Source organism: Anser anser, assembly GCF_964211835.1.
Source record: "Anser anser genome assembly, chromosome: 4".
Classification (NCBI taxonomy): Eukaryota; Metazoa; Chordata; class Aves; order Anseriformes; family Anatidae; genus Anser; species Anser anser.
In genome coordinates this window covers 53451349-53475173 of record NC_139724.1, presented here as the reverse complement: position 1 = coordinate 53475173, position 23825 = coordinate 53451349, and the positions used below count along the sequence as shown (strand labels likewise).

General features: G+C 39.5%; 1 protein-coding gene and 2 long non-coding RNA genes across 8 annotated transcripts in view; 1 reads left to right on the top strand and 2 right to left on the bottom strand.

The window, feature by feature from the left end:
• The window catches only part of ATP8A1 (ATPase phospholipid transporting 8A1), a 102262-nt gene extending 94298 nt beyond the window's left edge, over nt 1-7964 (bottom strand). For 4 of the 6 annotated variants that reach the window (XM_083834963.1, XM_083834964.1, XM_083834962.1 and 1 more), the window contains exon 1: nt 7686-7820. In XM_083834963.1, coding sequence (XP_083691089.1) covers nt 7686-7734 — 49 coding nt within the window. In that variant the 5' untranslated portion in view covers nt 7735-7820. Of the gene's footprint in view, nt 1-7685 lie in introns of all 6 variants that reach the window. The other 2 variants (XM_083834966.1, XM_083834967.1) reach the window with 1 other exon arrangement.
• Nucleotides 7965-8821: 857 nt separating this feature from the next.
• On the bottom strand, nt 8822-20149 carry LOC310899032. Its single transcript, XR_014583928.1, has 3 exons — nt 19990-20149; nt 10708-10769; nt 8822-9367 (listed from the first exon to the last, which is right to left on the bottom strand). It is a non-coding gene; the product is annotated as an uncharacterized lncRNA (long non-coding RNA).
• On the top strand, nt 17939-19456 carry LOC310899033. The gene is made up of 3 exons (XR_014583929.1): nt 17939-18307; nt 19074-19138; nt 19218-19456. It is a non-coding gene; the product is annotated as an uncharacterized lncRNA (long non-coding RNA).
• Nucleotides 20150-23825: the final 3676 nt, after the last annotated feature.

Genomic DNA, 23825 nt, shown 5'->3' with positions numbered 1-23825 from the left:
TTCCTTCCTTCCAGTTCCCCAAAGGAATGGCACACACCTGACACGTTTCTAGTCTCAAGAATACGCTTCAGAGGACGAGCAGCCAGCCTAACAGACTTGCCCCCCCCCCCAACAGGTGCCCACACACTACTTTTTGACTTAAGGAACTACACAAAAGCACTTGGCAGGCTGAGCCAGACATTTCCCATTCCTGTCATTAGCCACCCTTAGAAGGGCACCTCCTATGCGTGACCTCCAGCATGCGACTCCAGGAGCACACACAGGTGTAACACCACTGGACACAGGCACATCTCTGCGCATGTGAGGTTGTCAGTCATCAGAGTGGCACAACCAGTCACACCAAGTCTGAATCCATCACATGGTGAGTGCACCTTCATCCCAGGTACACAACACCTTCCAGTTGCTTGATGAAGGAATGAACGCATAAAATAGCTTCTGGGAGAGCTTTGGTGGAAGAGTTGGAAACTATTCTCTCAGTACCAACCTAGCCTGAGCAACTTCAGGAAATAAGGGAAGAGTTTACACATTTCTACAATATACTACTACGATTTTGCAGCATTATTTTTAAAGCTCCTGGAAGTATAAACCTTGAGTACAAACAGTGATAGAGTTAAAGCAAATGTTAGCAGGCATTAAACATTATATATTACCTGTTTGTTGAAAAGACAAAGGAACTATAGACATTTATTTTCATATGTTAGTATTTAGGTGTTTATTTGTTCTTCTTAAAACAAAAGGTCACCAACAAGGTGCTTAGAAATTTCATAAACATTTACTGCCTTCCTTTCCACTTCCTTGAATTCACGTTCGTCAATCCTTACTTAAAAAGGAAGCTTTGGAATAAGTTCTGAGCCTCACATGCAGCCCTTTGTAGCCCACAGCTTCAGCAAAAGGTGTGTTAGACTACCTTCAAAGCTTTAAAGGTCACACATCTCTCACTTTGCCTAAACTTTGCAATACATCCACTGGAGTACAGACTACACTCCCACACAAAACTCAGTATCAAGAAGTTACAATTCCTCTTCCTCGTTTGTGTCTGTATGTGTATACACATATAAAAACTCTAGGAATCCATATATGACTGAAATTATTATGTTGACTGAGATGGCAAACATGCTTAATTTAAGTGACTGAAATGTCTTCCAAGCAAAAGAGACACAGAACTCTTTTTGAAACACTCTACTTTCAGATGTGATTATCAGAAAGAGTGTAGAGAGAAAACCGAAGTGTTGAAATTTTAATTCAGCATTTGATAAAGAGCTGCTACATCCCATCCCACCCTCCCACAATGCCATTTCTTTACAATATACCACTCTCGGGAATAGTATCACTATGTTTTGCTTCCACTACCTACCGAAAATCTTCTGTCAAGAGTCAGCACGCCCAGGTTTCAGTTACTCTGCTGTGCGTTTATCCCGGTTAGTAACAGATGCCTTATGCCTGGTCAGAAATCGGACACACTCTTCTTGCTGTGAAGCTGCTCATTTTCAGAAGTGCCTGAGGTCAAAGAAAATTCTTTGCTGCACAGCTGTACAGCAAACGAAGCCTCAGGCACTGTTTCTGGGCTCTCTGCATGCCAAACGTCTTTAGGGACACCCTACCACCCTATCCTGCACGGTAGGCAGACCTAGCCTAGAACTTTTTTTTTTTCCCTGAAGCCTATACATTATGTTATATAGGTCAAGTTTCCCACTAGTTTCACAAGACATAAGACCAAGTATTTAATAGCTACCACCTTGAGTGTGAATGGAAGTTTCTCTACATGATGCATCCACTAGAATTACAATTAAAAGTCTATTGCATTCCCAGGGTTTGTTTGTATTCTGCATCTTCAGAAAACCAGCACAAAGCATTTCCAATTTCTGCTGTCTCACCCACACTCATCTAGTATAAACAGATTAAGTCACCAAAAGCTTTCCTTAATTACAGTAATTTATTCAAATATGACCTGCAAGGAAATCTTCAGGATGTTTTATTTACAGTAGGTGAATAAAGAATATGACAACAAGTTGTTGGTACACAAATGGCCCAAAATAAAGTTAGGCACTAAAATTAAAAAGGAAGGGTATTACACATCACGGTAGTACACACATTAAATTGAAATGCCTACCAATCTACAGTCAAGGTGACAGGAACCAAGTCCACAGATTTGTTCCACAATTACAATGCTTCGTTCAATCTGGCACCTTATGGGAAATCACGTCTGAGACATGCATTATTTAAATTACTCACTTTCAAATACGAAGTAGGACATGTATCAAAGTACACTCACAAACTCGAGTCTAACTGCATTATATCACACCCAGACTTTTAAGAGCTACATTTCCATGAAATTTTAAAAAACATATCTACAGGCTAGAGCTCAACTGCTGAGTGCCCTTCAGTGCAGCAGGTTACACGAAAGCTGACCACTTTGCAAAAAGGAAGCTACTAAGCGGTGTATTTCTTCCTCAAGGAGAGCGAGAATCCACTGGCATCAAACCAGTCTGTATGAACTCAGCCTACTAATGAAATAAACAGATGCCTTTCTCAAAAATGTTGCATACAAGTAATCACAGGAACAAGTGAAAGGACATCCATGCTTGAGAATGGAAGGAAAATTTCACCAGATCACCTCTTGGTGAAAGTAGCTACATTTTTAGTGAAAGGGGTGTAAAAAGATGCATTTAACACACAGTAAGAAAAAAATAAATAAGTTGTCTACCATTCTGTAATCCATTAGAAAGTTCCAAGAACACTGACCCAAACATTCAGAAAGTTGACAGTTAAAAAAGTAGAAAATCCTGAAGCACAGAACCCAGACAGGAAAGATAAAAACCACAACGCATGCAGAGTCAATAGCAAAGCATCAGCTGTTACATATATCTGATTATGAAAAAAATACTGTGAAGTTTATGAGTAAGAACATATGATGAAGCAATCATTTTAACCTCTTTTTGAAAAAGGACATAATTATTGCTGTGCTACAGATGTTTAACTGGAGCCCACCTGACTCGTTTCTTGTCTGTTCATCACACCAAGTGAACAGAAAAGCATTGTTCCAGGGCTTAACATTAAAAGTAGCATCACTCCATACTGGCTCTTATCTAAGATAACAACAAATCCTAAAGTACCACTCAGCAATAATTTTGAAGGCTTCTAGCCAGCAGGAGTAAAACTGCAATTATCACACTTCAGTCAGGAACCATGGTGCTGCTCTAAGCAAGACCTGTCATTTGGAAAGAATAAATACGTTGTGAGACCCTTCTTCCTCTTTTGCAGCCTGTAGTACTGCTGGTATTTAACCAGAGCTGAATTACCATACAGGTTCTATGGCATACATTCTTACCTGTCCCACTGCCAGAAAAGCATCTGGCTTGAAAAAAGTTGCAAGTCAGCACTTTAAAAAGAATAATTGGAAAATATGGAAGAATTGGAACAAGTCACACTACTCTGACAATTTATTATGCAGAACTGGCAAGTTTGAAAGATAATTTCCACTTAATATTCAGAATCATGCCTGATAATATATATATATATATATATATAAATTTTATTTATGCCCCTATAGGGACAAAACAAAAATAACCAATGAAACAACAACAACAACAAAAAGCCAAGCAACCGATTTGAACTTTCTCCAATAAGAGAACTCATTAAAGACAATGTTTTGCTTCCAAGAAGAAAAATCCAGAAGAGGCAACTATGTTCCATCACACAGTATTTGCAGGGACTCTTTCTAAACCAGTTTTGATAATGACTTTACTAAATCAATAGATAAAACAACAACAATAAATTCTAAACTGTAAACACTGTACAAAAATTTTTCATATTTCCAAATTTTCCTTTATATACATGAAGAAATAGATGACCGTAAATGGAGATAGAGTGTACCATGGAAAGAAAGGGGAGGAAAAAAAAAAAACCCTCACTCAAATCACCAAAAGGATTTTAATACACTTCTCTTAAACATTAAAAACTTTTTTTTTTATTCTCAAAATACGGCATTCAAAAGCTTTGAAAGCTGGTTCTGTAGCCAAGAAACTCTTTGTCTAGCAAGTCTGCTAGCTCACGTTCCTGAAGAATACAGCACAGTTCAAAGATGGTATCACTATGAGAAAGAGTGTGCCTTCAGAGCTATTAGTCCTAATGCCCCAATAAAACTTTGATAACACAACTGGCACTGAGAAGCTGCCCTCTGTACCTCTGAAGAGTCAAAGTACAGGAGGGGGATTGCAATCAGCTGCTCTAACCTGCCGGCACCGCTGAGGCTGCCAAGCCTGCACTATCACTAGACACAATTTTTCCAGTTGTGAAGCACTGGGAATCTCAACATGGTCTGCAAAACAAACTTGTAAGGAAAAAGAACGGGCTCAAGTGACAACAATGAGCACTACATCTAGTTAAATGCTACACATTCCAACAGTCCAGTAGTAGAAATGCTTAAGGATATATTAGGAATTACAAGAACTGAAAGTCTTCTGAAAGTAATCTGATGATTACTACAGAATTTCAGAATAATCACCCTCTTCTTATGAAAGTTGTCACATCTTGCACAAGTTCAGCTTCACCTAGCTTTCATACAGGTATTTGCCTCCACCAGTATGAAGAATTTGTTATTAATGTTGTTGGCAGACAGCACAACGGCAACTCAGATTTCTCTACAATCTAATATAGTTCTCTGAACTCCAGCAATACTTGAAGGAAAGCATTACTGCTTCTATTTTCGGAAGATTAGAGAACCCTAATAAAAACTGTCAACCCCAATTCCACTCTCCCAGAATACATCAAAAGAAAAAAAAATAGCTTTGAATAATTACATTTCCTATTATTTAATAGATGCATATATTAGAATCTATTATATACATATAATCTATACATAGCTACTATCTAGTAGCTATAAATAGTTAAAAGAAGCATAGTTAATTACTGTATTAACTAACTCTGTATGTTGGCTACACTACTCAAAGATTTCCCCATGGGTTTTACAACTGCAGAATACATGACGTGAATGCTATTTCTATAGCACCAAACATTTGAAGCCCAGGACAGATTCTGAGTTAAGGTTACCAGTGATGGAAACACATTGTAGAGATTTCCTAAATCAGTTTAGGAGGGCTAGACCTTCCATGCCTTGAGCAAGACTTCTTTGGTACAAACACCAGTTGTGTAGAACTGCAGGTGTTTCCTAAAGCGAACTGCAAGTGTTCTTTACAACAGGGATAATAGGCAAAAATCTATTAAAAAGATTATAGGCATGCCTGGTTATCTTTTATCAGCCACGAAGAGCACAAGATCCTGCAGAGGTTTGGGAGAATACTGCCAAAACAGTAGCTGCTTTTTAACCAAATTCCTTCCTCGATGCAGGTAATGTGTTGTCTTACAGATGTTAACACACCTACAATTTTTATTTTGTAATAATTTACAGACTGTAGTATTACATCCTCTGTGACTGTCAACCAATTCTTGGGAATGATACATGTGTGCATCGTTCTGACAGGTCTTGGTTTATTCCATCTGGGCACGTCAGCCGATTTTCTCTAATAACAGTATTACTATCTCTTTATGTCAGAGAAAGCTTAGTTCTGAGATGATGTCAAGGCAGTCCAGACTGATAAGGTAACTCATGATCCATGGAAAAGGTCTCTGAGGCAGAAATTAGCTGCTGCAGTGCCAGGAGAGAAAAATGAGGTTTTAATCCCATACAACACAGAAATTATAGAACAAAGAAGGTAATATTAGGTTTTTTATCAGATCCCCTCCTGTCTCAGGCTACTCTAAGGAATGGCCCAGGCTATTACAACACTTATGGAAACTGCTCTTTGTGATCACAGTATTAACAGTGGCTTCCAAAGAACGTACAGTGACCTTGCCATTAACAAAGAGTTTCCTACTCTACACCATAGATAAGACTTCGGTGGAGGTCCCAGAAGGCTGCGTTATCATCACTTTGCACAGTGCTTATCTAAGAGACTCCTATCATGGCCAGAGACAGGGTTTTACAGATACTTTATGTCACTTTCAAGTGCTAGGGATATCACTCACATTGCAGAACTCTCAAGCCTCTTAGAAAATTGTAATATTTACTTCTGAAGCACTGTTTAGAACCACAAGCCACACAGTCCACGTAAAATAAATTTGGAAGCTATTTATCCCAAAAAGGAAAAAAAAAAAGTAAAAGACTCATTGTCATTGATTTCACTGTGAATGAACTGAATGGAAATGAAACAAACTGAAACAAACTAGGAAGGTTCACATTAACCTATGATTGGAGACACAGTAACACTTTTTAAATGACTTCTCTTTGAGTAATGGTATGGATAGTACAGCATGATACAATGTAGCTACTCTATTGTTAGGATGAAAAGCTATCACATCATTTCCCAAAAGTTGTATTTCTTAAAAGAAATTTCATACCTATTTTCAGTCCTAACAAAGGTGTTTTGGAGAAGCCTATTGATCCCTGTATTCAGCTGTTCTACAGTCATCCAACCTTGAACACTGTTCACATAAACTAGATTTTTTTTTTCTCTTTTCACTACCCCTGCACTTCTTAGAAAGACATTCACTTTTAGGGAACATCACGTTTGTTCATTTACTAATCCTCAAGATTCCTGTAAGTTATATGGTTTTAAAAAAGCACAAATAAATTGGGAAAATCGATACTAAGCTTTCAGTGAAAACCAACTGACTTGAAAAGAACGACTGCAAAAGAACTGAAATTAAGCAGTGAGCGTTTGGACCTCTAGCCAGTGTCATTATACGCCTCTGCTAATGACTGTGGGTACTGCATCACAGCTACTCTGGCCGTAAGCACATTTCAAAAGCACCCCTGGAAGTATGCATCTTCTTTATTGCTTTTCAGAAAGATGTATTCCTCCACTTTCTTGGCCAGCTAACCTTGCCTAGGAAGTAAAAGGTAGCACCAGATATCTTCCAAACCTACTTTTGGGGGAGAAAGGCACATAAGATGGTATAAACAGGAGAGAAGGTCAAGATAACATCTTATTTCCAATTTTTTTCTTCACACTCTTGCTAGCATGGGGAAAAAAAATCAAATATATATATATATATAAATAAAAGTAATCTGTTTGGAAGAAGGAAGAAAGATTCAGGGAGAAAGTTTTTACTTCCCGACGTGACCAAACAAAGACAAAGGATACTCTACGCAGCGTAATGGCCTGATTTAAGCACCAAACCTTTAACACACTCAAAGGGATAAAACCTGCATGCCCACCTCACCAAGTGCATGTCATCACGGTGACACGGCAGTCATTATGTACAGCAGCAGAACATAATAAGCTATCCCAATGCGCTGCTGCGTTCGTATTTGTGATTTCACGCTTTATTTCTGCACGCAATAACCGCTATATTGTAATAATTCACTGCAGCAATTCTCTCTGTAAGGCAGTCATGGACACGCTGCTGCTGTCTGAAGGCTTAAACCCCGACCCTCAGCCGGGCATTACAGACACCGGCACAGCCTGATCCCTTCAGGTAGGGTCTCCCCGTGCTAGGATCGCCGGCGGAGGACAATGACAAGCCGACAAGACGGAAAAAAGCGGCAGCACCCGGCCACCACCGCAGAGGCCCGGCGGGAGCCCCCCCTTCACAACCCCCCCCCCCCAGACGCCCCCCCCCAGCTCGGCTCCCCGCGGCGCTGCGGTACCGGCCCGGCCGAGAGGCGGCTGCCGGGCGGCGCTTACCCTCGGCGCGGGAGCGGATCTCCGACACCGTTTTCTGCACCGCCGGCATGGCCGCGGGGCGGTGGCGGCCGTGTGGTGATGGTGGCGGTGGTGCCGAGGCGGCCGCCCTGCACCTGCTGCTCTGCGATCGCGGCGGGAGCCGGGCCGGGGGCGGCGGCGAGGGCTGCCCTCAGAGCGGCGGCGGGATCCTCACGCCTCGGGCGCCGCCGCTCCCAACCGACCGCCGCGGCGCCAGCGCTCCTCGCTCGGCCGCTCCGGAGCCTACCAACTCCGCCCCGTTCCCCCCCCTTCCCTCACGCCTCCTCCTCGCTCCGCCGTCTGCCCGCCGCCATCTCACGCCCCCCACCCGCCGGCTCAGCCTCAGCGAGCGGCAGCCGAACGAGCGGCGTGCGGGACCCGCTTCTGCAGCGAGAGGAGGGCTTCTGAAATCGTCCCCTCCCCGTGACGGGAGGGGAATGGAACGTGCCAAGCCTTGGGCCGCTGCCCGGCGCTAGGAGAGCTGGGCGGGCGGGGGATGGCCGCCCCCGTCCCTGTCACCGCCTCCGTCCCCGTCCCTGTCACAGTCCCGCCGGGGGGCTCAGCGCGTAGCAGTGGGCGCAGGGCGGTCTGCAGAGCTCTGGTCAGGCTGCGGGGGGAGGGCTGGTGCTGCCCTGCTTCACGGGAGACTTCCAAACTGTCGCCCAGCTTTTTATTTTCAGCCCCGTAATTCCCAGTGTCGCAGTCTGCCAGCCCTGAGCCGCTGTGACTCCGAGCTGCCCTGCCGTGTGGGCTGGTGGAAAGGAGATCCCAGCGGCAGGTGCCTCGGGCTGAGGCAGCAGTGGTGGTTTTACTCTGAGGCTGTTGACGTGACGCTTGTTTTGTGCAGCTGCAACAGGCCGAGGAACGTGGCCCTGGCGTGTTGTGCCTGCGTCTTGGTAAAAACAGCCACCCTCGCCGTGGGGAGATGGAGAAGAAAACAGGAAAGGGGGTAGTATTTGGAGCTGCAGGTCTTCTTGGCGTGCTTGTGGTTTGCATCCATTGCAGTCTGCCAAAAAGCACAGTCCTGCATAGAGGAAGATGGAAGTTATGAAATAGAATAAAGCTACCGTTGGCCTGGGGGTCTTGAGGGGTTTTGAGTCTGACACGACTGCTAAAGGTCAACACTATGTCCTCCGAAAAGTAGGTAATACAGCCAGATTGCAGAGGTGGGATTTCTGCATCTTTACAGAGCGTACACATGTGCTATGAAAAGATACATGTAGTCTTTCTTAACAACAACAAAGTCTTTTTTTTGATAAAGTTGGTAAATATCTCTGTAAATCGATTAAGCAGGTAGCGCTTCAAGGAGAAAAGTAAACCAAGAATTTGTTTTTATTAAATGCCTAGCTCAGATACAAGGAAAGGGGAATATTTTGCTTCACAGAAAACTGCACTGGGAAATAAATGCAGCTCTTTTCCAAAAGGCCAGCAAACCTGCTGGAGGCTCCTCTTTACAAGATAATGCTCTTCTGCATCACCCTCTGCAGCAATCTATGTGTGTGTTGCTGAACAAAGAACAAAGACTGTAGAAATACTTCTATTTGTGCTTTATTACTGGAAAAAACAAAATACGTGAAGAGAACATGCTCATCCAGTTTGAAGAAATACTTCCTATAGGTCATATTTACAGCCGTGGATAGAGGCTTGGCCAAGCAAGTTTCTTTCTGTAAGAAGAAACAGCATTTAGTTTTCTGTTGAAATTCCATAGGAACCTGACTGAATTGGTCATCTAGGAGTCCCAACATATATATAACGCTCCCAGCATAAATAGGGCCTGACAATGAACATTGTGTGTTGTTTTTTTGTATGTTTGTTTTGCAGTTCATAACATACGTCATTGTTAAAAGGCTGCAAGCAGATGGAAACTAACTATAAATTCATATACATGCCAGTGAACATGTGATTTTTCCTCAAAATTACTGTAGTGCTGGTGATAAATAAGATTGTCAGATTGTCAGTTAAATCCACTTTTAAATCCAATTTTATGTCTAAACTTTTTTTTTTTTTTTTTTTTCTTCTGTAAGACCCCTGGCAAGGAAAGCTTTTACTGATACCTCTGGACAACTGGAAATCTACCCACTTGATTACATAAGATATTAAAACAATGCTGCCACGTGCTTGTTCGCATTTGTGAATACAAAGTCTCTATCCACATTGCAAAAAAAGCAGCCCAGCAACAAAATTGGTAGCTTTATTCTTAATATATGTTGTTTTTTTTTTTTTTACTCTGGCTTGTGAATGATCAATGTCCTATAAATAAATAAATATATATGTCTTTTTTGAATTTATAATAAGAATAATATTTGGAAAAAAGATGAGGAATAAACTTCTATTAAATTTTTCCATCACTTCAAGAAATTTTCAGTTTTTCCAGCTTTTATGCTACAAAGTCTCAATGGTAAGCTAAACTTGTTTAACCATTTAGTTATGCAATGGTCACTTCATCCAAATGTCTCCAAAATGTAGGAAATTCATAACTCCTTTATTTTGTAACAGTCACCATTACTTGCAAGATTACTCTTTTCTTTCTTTCTTTCCTTTGGAAAATGAGGATATGAGCTCCATCCATTCACCTCATCTAGGGTAAATATATTCTGTGTCACTAAAGCAGTTTCCATCCCCCCACGCCACCATTCTTGTTTTGATAGAAACAGGTCAGAAAAGGCTTCTGCAGCTTTTTAAGCTGAGAGTATGGTCTATATTTAAGGAATCCACTATTTCTTTCTGGATCATCACTTGCTTGTAATGTGCACGACAGGGATGAAAAAGGAAGCAAGCCAGTCAGCTTTCCAGCTAGGGTGTAAATTAAACAGTATGCCTATACCGTACTTTAAAGATTAGATGACACTCTATGTTGAGTTCCATTTTGATTTCAATGTGTATTTTGAAACACATTGAAGTTCTGGTGGAATCAATAACAATTTATTATTACTTTAATGTGAGACTACCTTTTGGCACAAGAGAAGGCAGAACTTCATTTTTAAAATACAGCAGAAAAGCGTACCCATGAAGAACAAGTTGTTTCAGATGGAGAAAAAGCCTTGCAATGACAGCTGAAGTGTTGATCTAGTAAAAGAAATTTGTGACAGATTACAAGTCTATTCATAGGGCAAAAATATATAGTACTTTATAGTTAATAGATTAAACTTAGCTATGATGAGCCAGACTTATCTGACCAATTCACGTTTGATGGCCTTTAAATGTAAAGACTACTAACCCAACTGAAATCTGTTCTTGCAAATGGTATAAATGTTCTTTTTATTAAGACTTTAAAGATATATGTTTCCATTATTTAAGATAAACCAACCCTACTTAGTAGCAGTGTCCCAGCATAAGAACTATTCCCTTTAAAATTAATGCATGTATAAATGTATAAACACGGAAAATGAGGGCTGTAGGTTTGATGAATGCATTTCTAGTAAGGGAAAATGATTCTGTAGGTTTGAAGTTGTCACAAACTTGACACATATTAAAAATGTAATCCAAAATTTTTTTGAGTAATGCTATTAGTGTATACGAACTAGTGCAATTTTCCTTCGTGATATACTGTCAGAAAACAGGTGGCCAGTTTTCATACAGTAGTGGAAGTGAATGTTAATATGGTAACTGCTGCTTCTTTTCCAGCATTGTCTAGAAATAAATTACTTTCCATTGCTGATTTCCATCATGAGTCTTTTTCTGTTTAAAAGATATTGCAGCAACTGGAGGCTGTGCAATTGATCTCAAACTCTCATAATATTTTATATATATATAATATATAAATAAATATATATAAATATATATAATTATAAAATATATATATATAAATATATATATATAAATATATATAATATATTTTCAATATATTTTTATTTTAATATATAAAATACTTTCATGGTCTGGGAAGTTTTTAATGGAATTTTAGGAATAGGTAAATCAGAAATTTAAAAAGGTACAGGGCAGGAATCATTTTAGCTCAGACCAGCTAACAAATCTTTTCTCTGCCTGAATGTAACATCAGATTTAGAGATATAAATTCTAAAAGACAGAATGTGTTATGTTTCTATGAACTCCTACATGAAGAAAGGCATAATTACTACAGCAAGATTTTTACTCCCAGCTGAGCGAGAGCAAATGTTTTAGAGATCTCCAGCTCATGGACTGCTGTATCAGCTCATCCAAAATGGACTAACATACATTCAGTATGCCAGCAAAGTTATTCAATATAAATATGTACTTACCAATGTCTGACTGCAAGATATAAAGAAGTATTTAGCTGCTATATACTGATGTGTTGTTTATATGATGTTTTGTCATTAAGGGTTCTGTACCCCATTAGTCTAGCTTAAAAAGTCACAGGTGGAAACAGACTTTTGGTTTTCATTACAAAGTGTGTTTGACCTATACAAGTAAATGTAAGTTTATATTGTATGTATCCGTTATCATTGTGAAAGACAAAACTTCTGCTTTCCTGGGGCAAGACATGTTAGTAAAAGAAACCTCAGAATCCTGAAGTGGATATTTAAACGCACAGAACATGCCACAGAACACATCAGATAATTCAGCCTCTGGGGTGATTTATAGAAGCCCGTGAAGGCATTTCTGTGGGTTACCAGTTCAGTTGCTGTATCAGTCGGCTGTTCTGAGTGTGTAAACAAAGCACCGGAAAGTGAAATATAACCAAAGAGAAACAAACCAGACACAAAGACAGCATCAATTTCCTTTGCCTAAATTTCCTTTATACATTGTTAGATTTGCAGTCACAGCACTGGAGGGAAAAGACTTAGGGATAGATAATCCCAGAGCATAGACCCAGATTCACATTTGCTTCCAGTAGAAATCTGCAAGGACAAGTTCTCTGGTATGCCTCCTATATCCCCTTGTGGTAGCATCGAATAGTCAACATCAGACATGTTAGTTCCCAAGAAGAAATGATCTCATCTGCAAGAAGGAACTGTGCTAGGTGGAAGCATCCAAACTATAGATGTCCACAATGGTGCAATGCATGTATGGTCAACTTTTCACAGTTTCATAGCTTGGCCTTGGAAATCAGTGCCAATAATATCAAGTGTGTTGTTAGGAACATTCATTCTGGTAAATGAAAGTGAATGTATCAGTACTTCTTAAAATCTAACCCATTATCCTCTTCTGAGAAGCAGGTAGGCATCGTATCTTTGGTTGTTTTTTTGTTTTTTGTTTTTTTTTTTTCTTATCCTTTCCCAAAATAGGCTTCCCATACTTTGATTTGGACATAATAATAATGGAATAAATATAGGCAGAGAGAGAGGCTATGTGAGAAGAAAACCTTGGAGACCACTGCCGTTACTGACTATTGTCTCCTTTTGATTGTGTCATACGCTTCTATAGTTGTCACCCTGGCTTCCAAATTCTCAAATGTAGAAGCTTTCTTTTACCTTTTGAACTGATTTTAGGGTAACTTTATGATTTAGAAAGATATGCATTTAAGGATTGCGTATTTATTTGTACTACTACCTCTACAGGAGCGTTAACACGTGACACACTTCTATTGTCTTCCTGAACCTGCCAAGGGAATTGTTTTGTGACCTTACATAAGCGTTTGCTGGCTGCTTTCATGGCATTTCTTTGCAATTTGAGCTATTTGCAGCAAAGCTTCTCTCCTGATATTTATCTGGGTAATGCCAGCCCCCCTGCAGTGGGATCCTGACATCACTAATAGTGTTAGTGCTAACAACAGTGCTCAGCCTTTCACAGGAGGTGTTCAGCACTATGCAAGAGTGGGCCAAGGTGACTATCATCTTGGACACCATTTCTTATAGGATTGCCAGTACGTAACTGCTGTACCCACAGGACCTTGTGTGCAAGATACACAAGAAAGGCAAAGTAATACAAAAGCAGACAGCTAAAGGAGGACATGAAAGTTCTGCGTGTGCCTCTGTTGACAGTTATTCACAGCTGTGGAAACTATGAGGAAGAAGAACATAATGCCTGAAATAAATTCTCTGCTAGAAAACAAGGCAAAGATCCAATCTCTTGCCAGGCTACTTGGCATTCACACTGGGTTCACTGCTGCCGTAAGGTTCTGCAGGCGTCCTTTGATGTTTGTGAAGCTGGGACAAACACACAAGCACCCATTGCTCAGCAGACAGAAAGTGAAAGAGCTGTTCTGGTAGTTTCAGTGTGGTATTCTGGCAAGCAGATTTGTCACAGAGAGGAAAAAGCACAGGAGCAAAAGCACTGTTGGCACATAAATAAAATGGATCAGGAAGAGCATGGCCAACCGGATTCCTCTTCGTGGCTGATCACAAGCTTATGCAAATATTTGATTAAAACCACAAAAAAAACCAGAGGAAGAACAATATGCAGATGTTTACATTAGGTTGGTTTCTTCTGTGAGTACAAACCATGAAAGAAAATGTGAAAAGGGTCATGACAAATGAATTACATGGGTCTTTAAAATATAAAGCGTGACCATTTAATTCTGCTAGTCAGTGATTGTTTTCACTTTCAAGAAATAGGTGCAAATGTAAGTTATGTGGCTTTACACTGATGGCGATAGTATAATTGATTGCTACATTCCTCCATTTGATGCTGGCTTTAACGTTTTTGATTTTAAAGATGTTATGACACTGTAAACATGGAATAGCTGGATGGTGAACTAGGCCCCTGAAGTTTAGATTTAAAACAGCTGCAGATATTTTCCTGATAGCATCTGTAAAATATTGATATCCAATTAGAAATATGTCTCTAAGAGAATAGGAAGGGAGAATAGGGAGAGCCTCTGTCAAGATAAATGCTTTCAGACAGCCAGCTACAAAAAGCACTTGTAAGAGATTTAAATTTCCATATAGATAGCACCAGGAGCTAGGGTGGTAGGAATATTCAATTTTTAGTAAAGGGAAAGAAATCCTAAAATGAAAATGCATCATCAATTTGAAATCCACCCAAAGCAGGCTAGACTCTGTCAGACAAAGCAGTAACCTGCTTGAGTCAGCTCTGTGTGTTTAAGCAAGCAAGCAGGTGTCACTCTCTGTAGTATCATGGCAGTACAGCATGTACTGCAGCGTGGTGGGCTGCAGCCTGGAAACAGAGCTGCATGCCTTCTTGTCTCTCCCTGTTTTCATTGCACCCAAATATGAGCAGAAAGACATGTGTGAGTGAGAAAATAGTGCACAGTAGGGGAATTCTTATGTCAAAAATGCTAAATAATCATTTAGTTGAGAAACTGCAGAGCCTTTGCAGAGAAGCAGGTGATTTACCTGATCATCAGAGAAATGCTTTATGACATTTCTCAGAAAAACAAACAAACAACAACAAAAACAACAACAAAAACTGAAAAAATCAGCTGAAACTGGGCAAATCATGACTTTGAAAATCTGAACTCATGCATTTTTAGTGCGGTCAGTTTGACAGCTCAGTGTCTGAAGATTACACATTTTGACAGATAGCCTGACCCAGGACCACAGGAAGAGAGCAGGATTCTCCTCTGTTAGGAGAATCTCCTCTCCTCTCCTCTCCTCTCCTCTCCTCTCCTCTCCTCTCCTCTCCTCTCCTCTCCTCTCCTCTCCTCTCCTCTCCTCTCCTCTCCTCTCCTCTCCTCTCCTCTCCTCTCCTCTCCTCTCCTCTCCTCTCCTCTCCTCTCCTCTCCTCTCCTCTCCTCTCCTCTCCTCTCCTCTCCTCTCCTCTCCTCTCCTCTCCTCTCCTCTCCTCTCCTCTCCTCTCCTCTCCATCTTTACCATGTCTCCCCAGGTATCGGAAGGGCAATTACTGGGTTAATATTCAACAAAGAAAAAAATAAATTTTCTACATTTTTCGAAGTAAATTTGGTGACAATTGTATGCGAAAGATAGTTATGTACACTGTACAAGTCAAAAGAAAAGGGGCTAGTAGTTAAAAACAATCCGTAAAGTGTCTTTAGCTACCAAAGTACACATCATTTAGTATATGAGGAAGCTTGTACTTTCAAGAGACTCATGGAAAACCTTCTGGTTGGCACCGGTACAGGTTCTTGTCCAAATCTTTTTTTTAGGAGTCTCAGTTCTTAGACTGCCAGGGCAATAACCAAATGTCCAACACCTCTGGTAACTGCTAGGTGTTGAAACTCGTGACCTATATAATAGTTTTCATGAAAAATGAAAATAACCTGCACAGTGGACCTTTTTGGTCTTGGTTCTTGAATGCCTTTAAAACTATAGGCAGTTTCACTGTAAAGGTTACACAGCCAGTGTCACAAGTGGGAAGTCACAGAACTGGCACCCCGTTGAATCGTATAGGCTCTAATGCACACATGACACACTGCCCATCTCAGACTTTTATCACAAACCGACCACTTTTTGTGAGTTCCCAAGTAAGTCTCATTTTCATGTTGCTATTGTGAAAACTTTCTTTGACATCTTCCACACCTCAGTAAAAAGAAAAGCTCAGAAAGAAATCCTAGATAAACTGAATGTGACAGGCATTTTTCTGGTTGAAATTAGGAGCACAATAATACTACCCAGATTTTTTTTTAGTAGTTTTAAACCTGTCATATAAGTATGTAGTCAGTAAAATACAAACCAAGAACCCACTTCTGACAAAACAAAACAGAGTCCCAAATAACATTATGCTATAAATCAGTATATTTGTGCAATGACCTTGGCTCTTGGATTACCTGCTTTCTTTCTGCCCTCTCTAAAGCATGGTAGTGTGGAACAATTAAAAAAAATTATGAAGGGTAGAGGGGCATTCTCATGTGATTTCTAAAATAATGTAATTAGTAAATGAGTAATATGATTATGTATAGCCTATGTTGGATTTACAGGACATGGTATTTTATTTTCCAATGTAGTAAAAAGTATGTCTTGATCATTTATTTAGCTCTGCAGAATCACAGGGAAAAGAGCTACAAGACTACTTAGCTAGAAAGGCAGCCATAAAGCATTTAAAAGAAGTTCCAGACCTATTTTGTTTCAGGAGCTTATGAACAATTGATGTAAGAAACTAAAACATCCCACATTCAGTTTAAAAGTACCCATTTGTTTGCACACATTTATGGCATATACATAGTTGCCCAGAGCTAATATTTACTGTTATAGAACGGCGTTATTTTGGATAGATTGATCTGTCATGCTGATATAATTGTGAGCATTTACAACGCATATGTGCTTTTATGTAGATAATAAATACATACAAGTCTGAGGAATGAGGTCATTGGCTATGTACTCAAAACCTTGTAACACTAGCTGCTTATGAAATATTCTAACCATGTGCATTTATGAAATAGTTTTCTTGAAGAGTGTACTCAGCTAATGTTTTGCATGACCTTTAAACTAAATAATGTCCTTGTACTGGGTTCATTACAGAATGAAAAAATGCTCCATGGTAGGAGCCTCTGAGAGGCTTTGAAAGGCTCTAATGTAGATAGAGGGAATGTAACATGACAGATGCCCATTCTTCTGCGTTAGGGAGGTGAGAATTCATGTTTTATTTTTGAGATGTTTGACGTGCCAAAAAATCTCTATCAGTCTGGGTAATCAACAGTGTAACAAACGATTTGGCTCATTCTCCTTTGCTCCCTTTTTATTTCTGTATCTTTGCACTATAACAATTACATGCTATTTCTGGGTTTCAAAAACATAACTTGTTACACGATTAGTCTGTTAAATCTCTGTATGTCCTTTATTGCTTTGTTTATATCTAAATAGGCCAAATTCATTTCAGATATACTCTGCTGAAGGCAGTGGGATGAAATCAGATGAAATGAGCGTTGGCTGACCAGTGGAGATTTAGAAAGGTGTGTGAAGAGCCAGCTATATGTCTTCCATTAGTCTAAAATAATGCCTGCTGTCTTACTGGATGACTTGGCAGAAACAAGATGATCAAAGCTCATACTTACCAAGCACTTCAGACAAGTGGCTGTACTTAAGTATCTATCCCCAGGGGTGGCAGTTCATCTGCTCTAAATCTGAATTTAGCTGAGTGTGTCAGTTTAACATATGAGAGCTTAGGGGTAAAGATGGGCTTACTGTTTCTGTACAGATGGCATCAGTCAAGGGTGGAAGCTTGGTAGAGTTCTTGGCATTGAAGCTGAAATGGCCAAGCATTATCTGTGCCTATGCATATGATAACTCTTCCCCAGAACTGAGAAACTGTAGCTTTTAAATAATGTTGGAAACATATAAGATGCTTACTGATCCCCTGCAGACTAAACTGACCAAATTTTTGGTATCACATTCAATCTATTTTCTCCTGGGACCTCTAAATGTTCTCATGGACATTAATGGTCGTGAGTGGGTCTGCAGGGCTGATATATATATATATATTTTTAATCATGAGTGAGGAAGTGTTTCTTTTTTGTTTTGTGGGTGTTTTATTTTTGTTTGTTTATTTGTTTGTTTGTTTTACTGTGACTGAGGAATTGAATCTTTTTTGACAAGAAGCATTTACAGACTTCTGAAAACAGGATTTCCTCATTTTCTACAGTGGTTTTCCACATAAATGCTGCAAAGGTCACAAACTTGTGAAGTGCATATTGTGTGCATTATGTGTTCAGGATATGCTCTGCATCAAAATTGCATTGATGCTTTCCCATCACCTACAGTGAGTGACTTCCCTGTTGTAGAGATCACTAGGACTACAGCCACAGTGCTCCAGTGCAACATCTCTCTGTGAGTCACAGCTTAATGGCATTACAAGGTCTGCAACAGCTGCTGCAGAGATATATCTGTGAGTCATCTGAAATCCTACTATGAATAAAGCTCTAATCCAGCATCATAGCTTGTTCTGCTGGCCAAAGAAAAATGCTAAATATAAATAAATCAGCAACAGAATGCAAATAGAGTGGAAGGTTGGTAAGATTTTGGAGAAGTGAAAACACTCCATTACCCCAGAAAAGGAAAAACGAAGGGGAAATGCAAAAAAACATTTTCCTCTAAGTGTTGCTTTTCAAATTTTTTTTTTAGTTCTCTAGAGGTACCAACATTCATTTAGACACCATGAGACTAATCTCATGTTTATTTGAGAGAAAAGAATCAGAAAATGTAGATTACCGATTGAAATGACTTACATTAGATGTTTTAGATGCATTAGATGTTTGAAGATTAAAAGCAGATTATTCAGATTTTGAAATACAATATTCATCATGGGCGAAGTTTAACTAGCCCATCTATTGCCACCTACAAAAGTTCCATCAGGTTCAGTAATGCCAGCTTTCATTTTATATCTCTTACCAAGTTGATTTGACACAGATATATCTGTATATATACACAGATATAATGACTAACTTCCAATAATCCAAAAACATACTGCTTTATACATTTTATTTTTATATTTCAAACATTAGCCTGCTGAAAAGGAGGCTCTTCTCAGGGGAATACTTGCTGTGAGCTGAAGTCCATCGAGATCACTTTCACTATCATTTCATTTTCCCTGCAGTGCTCTGCAATGAACCAAATTCAGCGTTTGTGAACATAAAGATCAGAATTAATAGACTGCATGAGGTTTGTGCAATGTCTCAATTTTAATAAGCTTTGTTGTTGCTTTAAAACCTGCTGAGATAGTAATCTGTTTATGTTTCAGCAACACTAGGCACGGCTGCAATCTGCTTAGGACCAGAAAACAAAGAGGTCCTGAAGAAAATGGAAGTCTTTGCAGAGCTGATTTTAGGGTAAACTGTACATTTTCCCAGATAAATGCAAGAAAAAACAGGAAGGAAAATGATTTTCAGCTAAACTGAATGCTTTTCTAGGAAGGGAGAGACGGAAAAGTAAAGGCTGTGCACCTCCAGTACAGAAGAACAGTATGCACTCCATTGACAGCGTCCCCTTTTTGTTGACTTGTTTTCTTCATTAAACTGAAAGCAGACATGAATTTAGCTCCAGATAATTCCTCTCATTTCCTGTCGTGATTTCCACAATTGTCTCTTTACCAGTAAAATATAGCTGATAATAGTTTTTGGTAACATTTATAAAATTCTTAGTATAGAACGGATGAAAAGTACTACACATTTTCCATTCTTCTCTAGTAAAGAGCAAATATAAAAAGCTAACTAAAACAAGTGTTTAAAATAACAGCTTACAAAAACGCATATTATTTTACACTCATACTAAGCACTTGTATATATTTATGAAGAGCCATGCTAGTTGTGGAGTTCGGTTTACTCTAACGATTGGTAACATTGCATCATTGCTCAATGTGCAGTGATGAAACAGCAACAGCCTCATAAATCAAAGCAATGACTCAGCATCCAGCACATGATCCCTGCCTTGCTTTCCTTTCCCAAATAAAATGTGGCAGTGAAAAGAAATGGATTCCTTTCTCCCATAGAGGAGGAAGAAGGAGAAACAGAAACCTGTTTATGCTGCTGCAGGCATGTTCCCCTGGTCTCAGTTCTCTGTCTGAGAGTGGCCAGTAGCTTTGCTTGCGTCATTTTTGCTCTGTCTTCCTCCTTCTGACGGGAGCTCTGTGTTGCTGCCTGGGAGAAAACTGTATCCCCTGCTGCAATCGGCATGTTGAGGTGTCAGATGCATTTGGGCACAGGCCACCCATGGACAGCAAAGTCTAAAAGGGGAAGCTGCAGAGTCATGCAAATGCACTGCATGGTACAAGTATATCAGCTGTGTCAGTCAGTGCTAAGCACCACTGCTTCATGAAATGTTTGCTTGCACAGAGGCTGACACAGAGGCTCCAAAAGCTGGACCCCTTTTTTCATTCATGAAGAGTCGAGATAAAACCAAGAAGACATACACAGTAATTGGAAAATCTGATGAGTGCATGAGAATATTTTCTTCACAGAGATTTGTGATTAAATAATTCTGGGGATGGGGATGTTGCCAGTGAAAAAGCATCCATTATAAACTGCATTTGACAGGTAATAAAATTCATATTATTGGTTGAAGTCCCTGCTTCAAGTTCACCTTGTTGAGAGTAAAGGAAGTGGCCATAAGTTTATCCTTACAATCTCTGACCCAAGCAGTGATTTTAGTATGCTTTTTAATCTGTAAAACGAGAATTTGGTTTTAATTCTATGCAGGAAAACCTCAGTTTCTATGGAAGACGAATGACTGATTGTAATACCACACCATTTCTGAAAAAAAAATCTAAACTGCAAGATAAAAGGAAAAAAAAATCTTAGCAGGCCACAATCATCTCATTATAATACATAATAACGGAACAGAAAGAAAAAAAAACAATAATGAGTGGTCATTTATGAAACTAAAGTAGGACATTCATTCATAGCATAACGGAGAACAGTGGGAACCCCATGAGATGCTGGTAATCTCTTTTACAAGAATTAGTATAGGACACTCATTCATTCCCCATTCTGCAGCACTTATGAATTATTCACTTAATCCTGTCTGGGGAGATATATGTTGCATGCTATAGGAGCTCATGCTATGGTATTTATTAATTTAGCTCAATATTTGACAGTCTTCAAGTTTGCTTTTCCAGAATGCCAAACGTTATTGTTTTAGTTCCCATATTTTGCTTCTTATCACTGAGTTTACAAGAACCACCCCCATGTGTGTTTCTACTTGACAAGTTTTCTGAAATGAATCAATTAAAAATGTTCAATGTTGTAAAAATGTATTGTAGACATTCTGTCTTAGATGTTAACAGTGTCTGTCAGTGACCAAAAAAGCACAGCTTATCTGGACTCTTCTCATGCCTTTGAAGACTTTGATTGTGGTTTAAACTTTAGTTTTGGTTCAAGTCTTATGTTGACATTGGTGCAAAATTCAAACTGTTAGATGTCTGTGAACTGATATAAATGAATACATTTGATGGAATCAATACATTTGTCTGGAAAAGTATTGAACGAATCCTCATTATCCATTTTGGTGAAAAAAGTTTGGCTGATTTTAAAGTGCATGCTGGAGTACCATGCAATGCCTTCTGGCACAGATTGCTGCTACCCTGTGCTTTTCTCAGGGCTGCAGTCCTTGCAGCTCTGTGCTTCTGCAGACTTCGGAAGAATGTGTCTGGCATTCTTTTTAAAATGACCCATGGCTTTTATAGATGATCCGTCTCTGCTCATACTTCACCATTGGTATATTGGTTCAAAACCAGTATTTACATGGTTAAAGTGAAAGTGTCACTTCTCTGGTGAGTGCCTTTCTTAACTGAAATTGTGACTGGATTACAGTGGGAGCAAAAGGGATGCAATGAAGAACTTCCTTCTGTATCACACAGTGAAATGCGACATGACCCCTACCTGATGCAATTGTTAATTTTGCAACCCTTTATGCCTGCAGCAGAAAGCTAAGTGGCCAAAGAGCAATTTTCTGTGTTGGGAACTCCACCATTTCACTGCAGCCTTGCAATTGCACTGCCTGCCTGAAGCTGCAGCGGGATGAACAAACGCCCTTGTCAGCACACTGACAAAACACTGGTGGTTTTCCCAGGCACTCGCTTTCTAGTAAAAAAAGCTGTCCTTTTCATCCCCCCTGCCCTTCCCCAAAATGTCTCTCATTCTCTGTGTGTGCTTAATCTGTCGTTGCTCTTGTGCTGAAAGACCTGAGGTTTTGCTCAATCTGACATGAAACCTGTCTCTGGGAAAACATGGCGAGCTGCCTGTCAGAAATAATTTCCTTGTGGCATCATGACGTGAATGCAACCGATTGTTCTGAAAATATATGGACATACATACTGGCTGATAATGCTGCTACGGATGTAACCATGTAAGAGTACTCAGCATCTAACTGATGATCCCCCTAAAACAGGCTAGAATCAGCAAAACAATAGGATATATGCAAGAACCTGTTTTAGTGACAAGAGATGACTATTGCATTAATAGAAGATAAACAGTTTCTCCACAGGCCTTGTGCTTAGGCAAGGTTAGCTGCCACCCTAGTGAACATTGTACGTACACGAGTACAGGCCCTGTCAGGCCCCCACATCCCTATTTCCAGGCTAAAATCTTTCTGAAAGCCTTTTCTGTCTCAGTATGATAAAAAGAGCAAATGCTGAACCCTCAAAAAAAAAGTCTAAAATGAATTTTGTGTATATTTATATGTGTGTGTGGGGAGGGACTAGAGATAGGCCTATATTTCGTGATGAGAACAGAGAAGGAAGAATTCCGGTGTTGATCATTAGTGGTAAAAGACAAAAGAAATGCAGCTTCAGATAACATGTATTTTATCAGAGGTACACCTTGTAAGAATTACAAACAATTTTCTGAATTGTATATAAAACTGTGGTACTAGAATTGTACATTATTGTCTGTAAATTTTCATTTCTGTGGAGAAAAGAAGGGGAGTGATCAATGCTTTAATACAATGACAGTTTTCCCTTCATGTTTATGAGTAGGTCTTGAATTCTCCTCCTGGGTTTTACATCATTATATTTCCACTTGACCTGAATCTTCCTTGCACACTTTGGTTTTATGACACCATTAAGTTCATTTGGCAATGGAGTTACAGAGTTATTTTCATTCTGATTACTTCTCTTGTATGTATTTGTTATTTTCACAGTGTCAGATAGAGACTGGAAAGAAAACAAAATTAAATCAGCCATAGAAGTCCTAATATTTGCCTAATGTTTAACTTTGTTTAGCCTAGAGACTTTCCACTGTAAGATATTCTGGCGGTCAGTGCTGGACCTGCTTGGAAAAGTCTGAGCTACCAGTTAGGTGACATATTAACAAAACTACCTTAAGAATGCAACAGTGCAAGAGTACGTAGGATCAGGCTTCATTTAGCTTAGAATTTAGGAATTTTTGGTCAAATTTTATTTTCTATAGAAGGACTGAAATGTTCTTAGGCTTTTTCCCACTTGATTACTTTTCTCTACCAGAACACCGACACTGTGCTGAATGTGTTTTCTGCAGAACTGCATTGCTTCCGTTACCGCTCTTTGTCTTTCCCTTCCGTCCTTGAGGGATATTGAGTGCACTCCCTGCATTAAACGTTTTTAAGAGGAAGTTAATCATGCATTTTCTAACCTTGCCAAATTTTTGTTTGTCCGTGTTTTCTCTTTTTATCCGTTGTTGTTTGTTGGTTAAGTTTAATTAACTCACCTTATGGAATAGTTCTCAAATTATTTCTGCTGGCAGGCATAATAATTCATCCAGATAAGCTTTCTGTTGTAAATTAGAAGAGCTTAAAGACATTTACTTCACCTTTAATAGCAGAAGTTATACTAGTTTCCTTCTTTGCCATTATAGGCTACGTGTTCCAACACAATGAG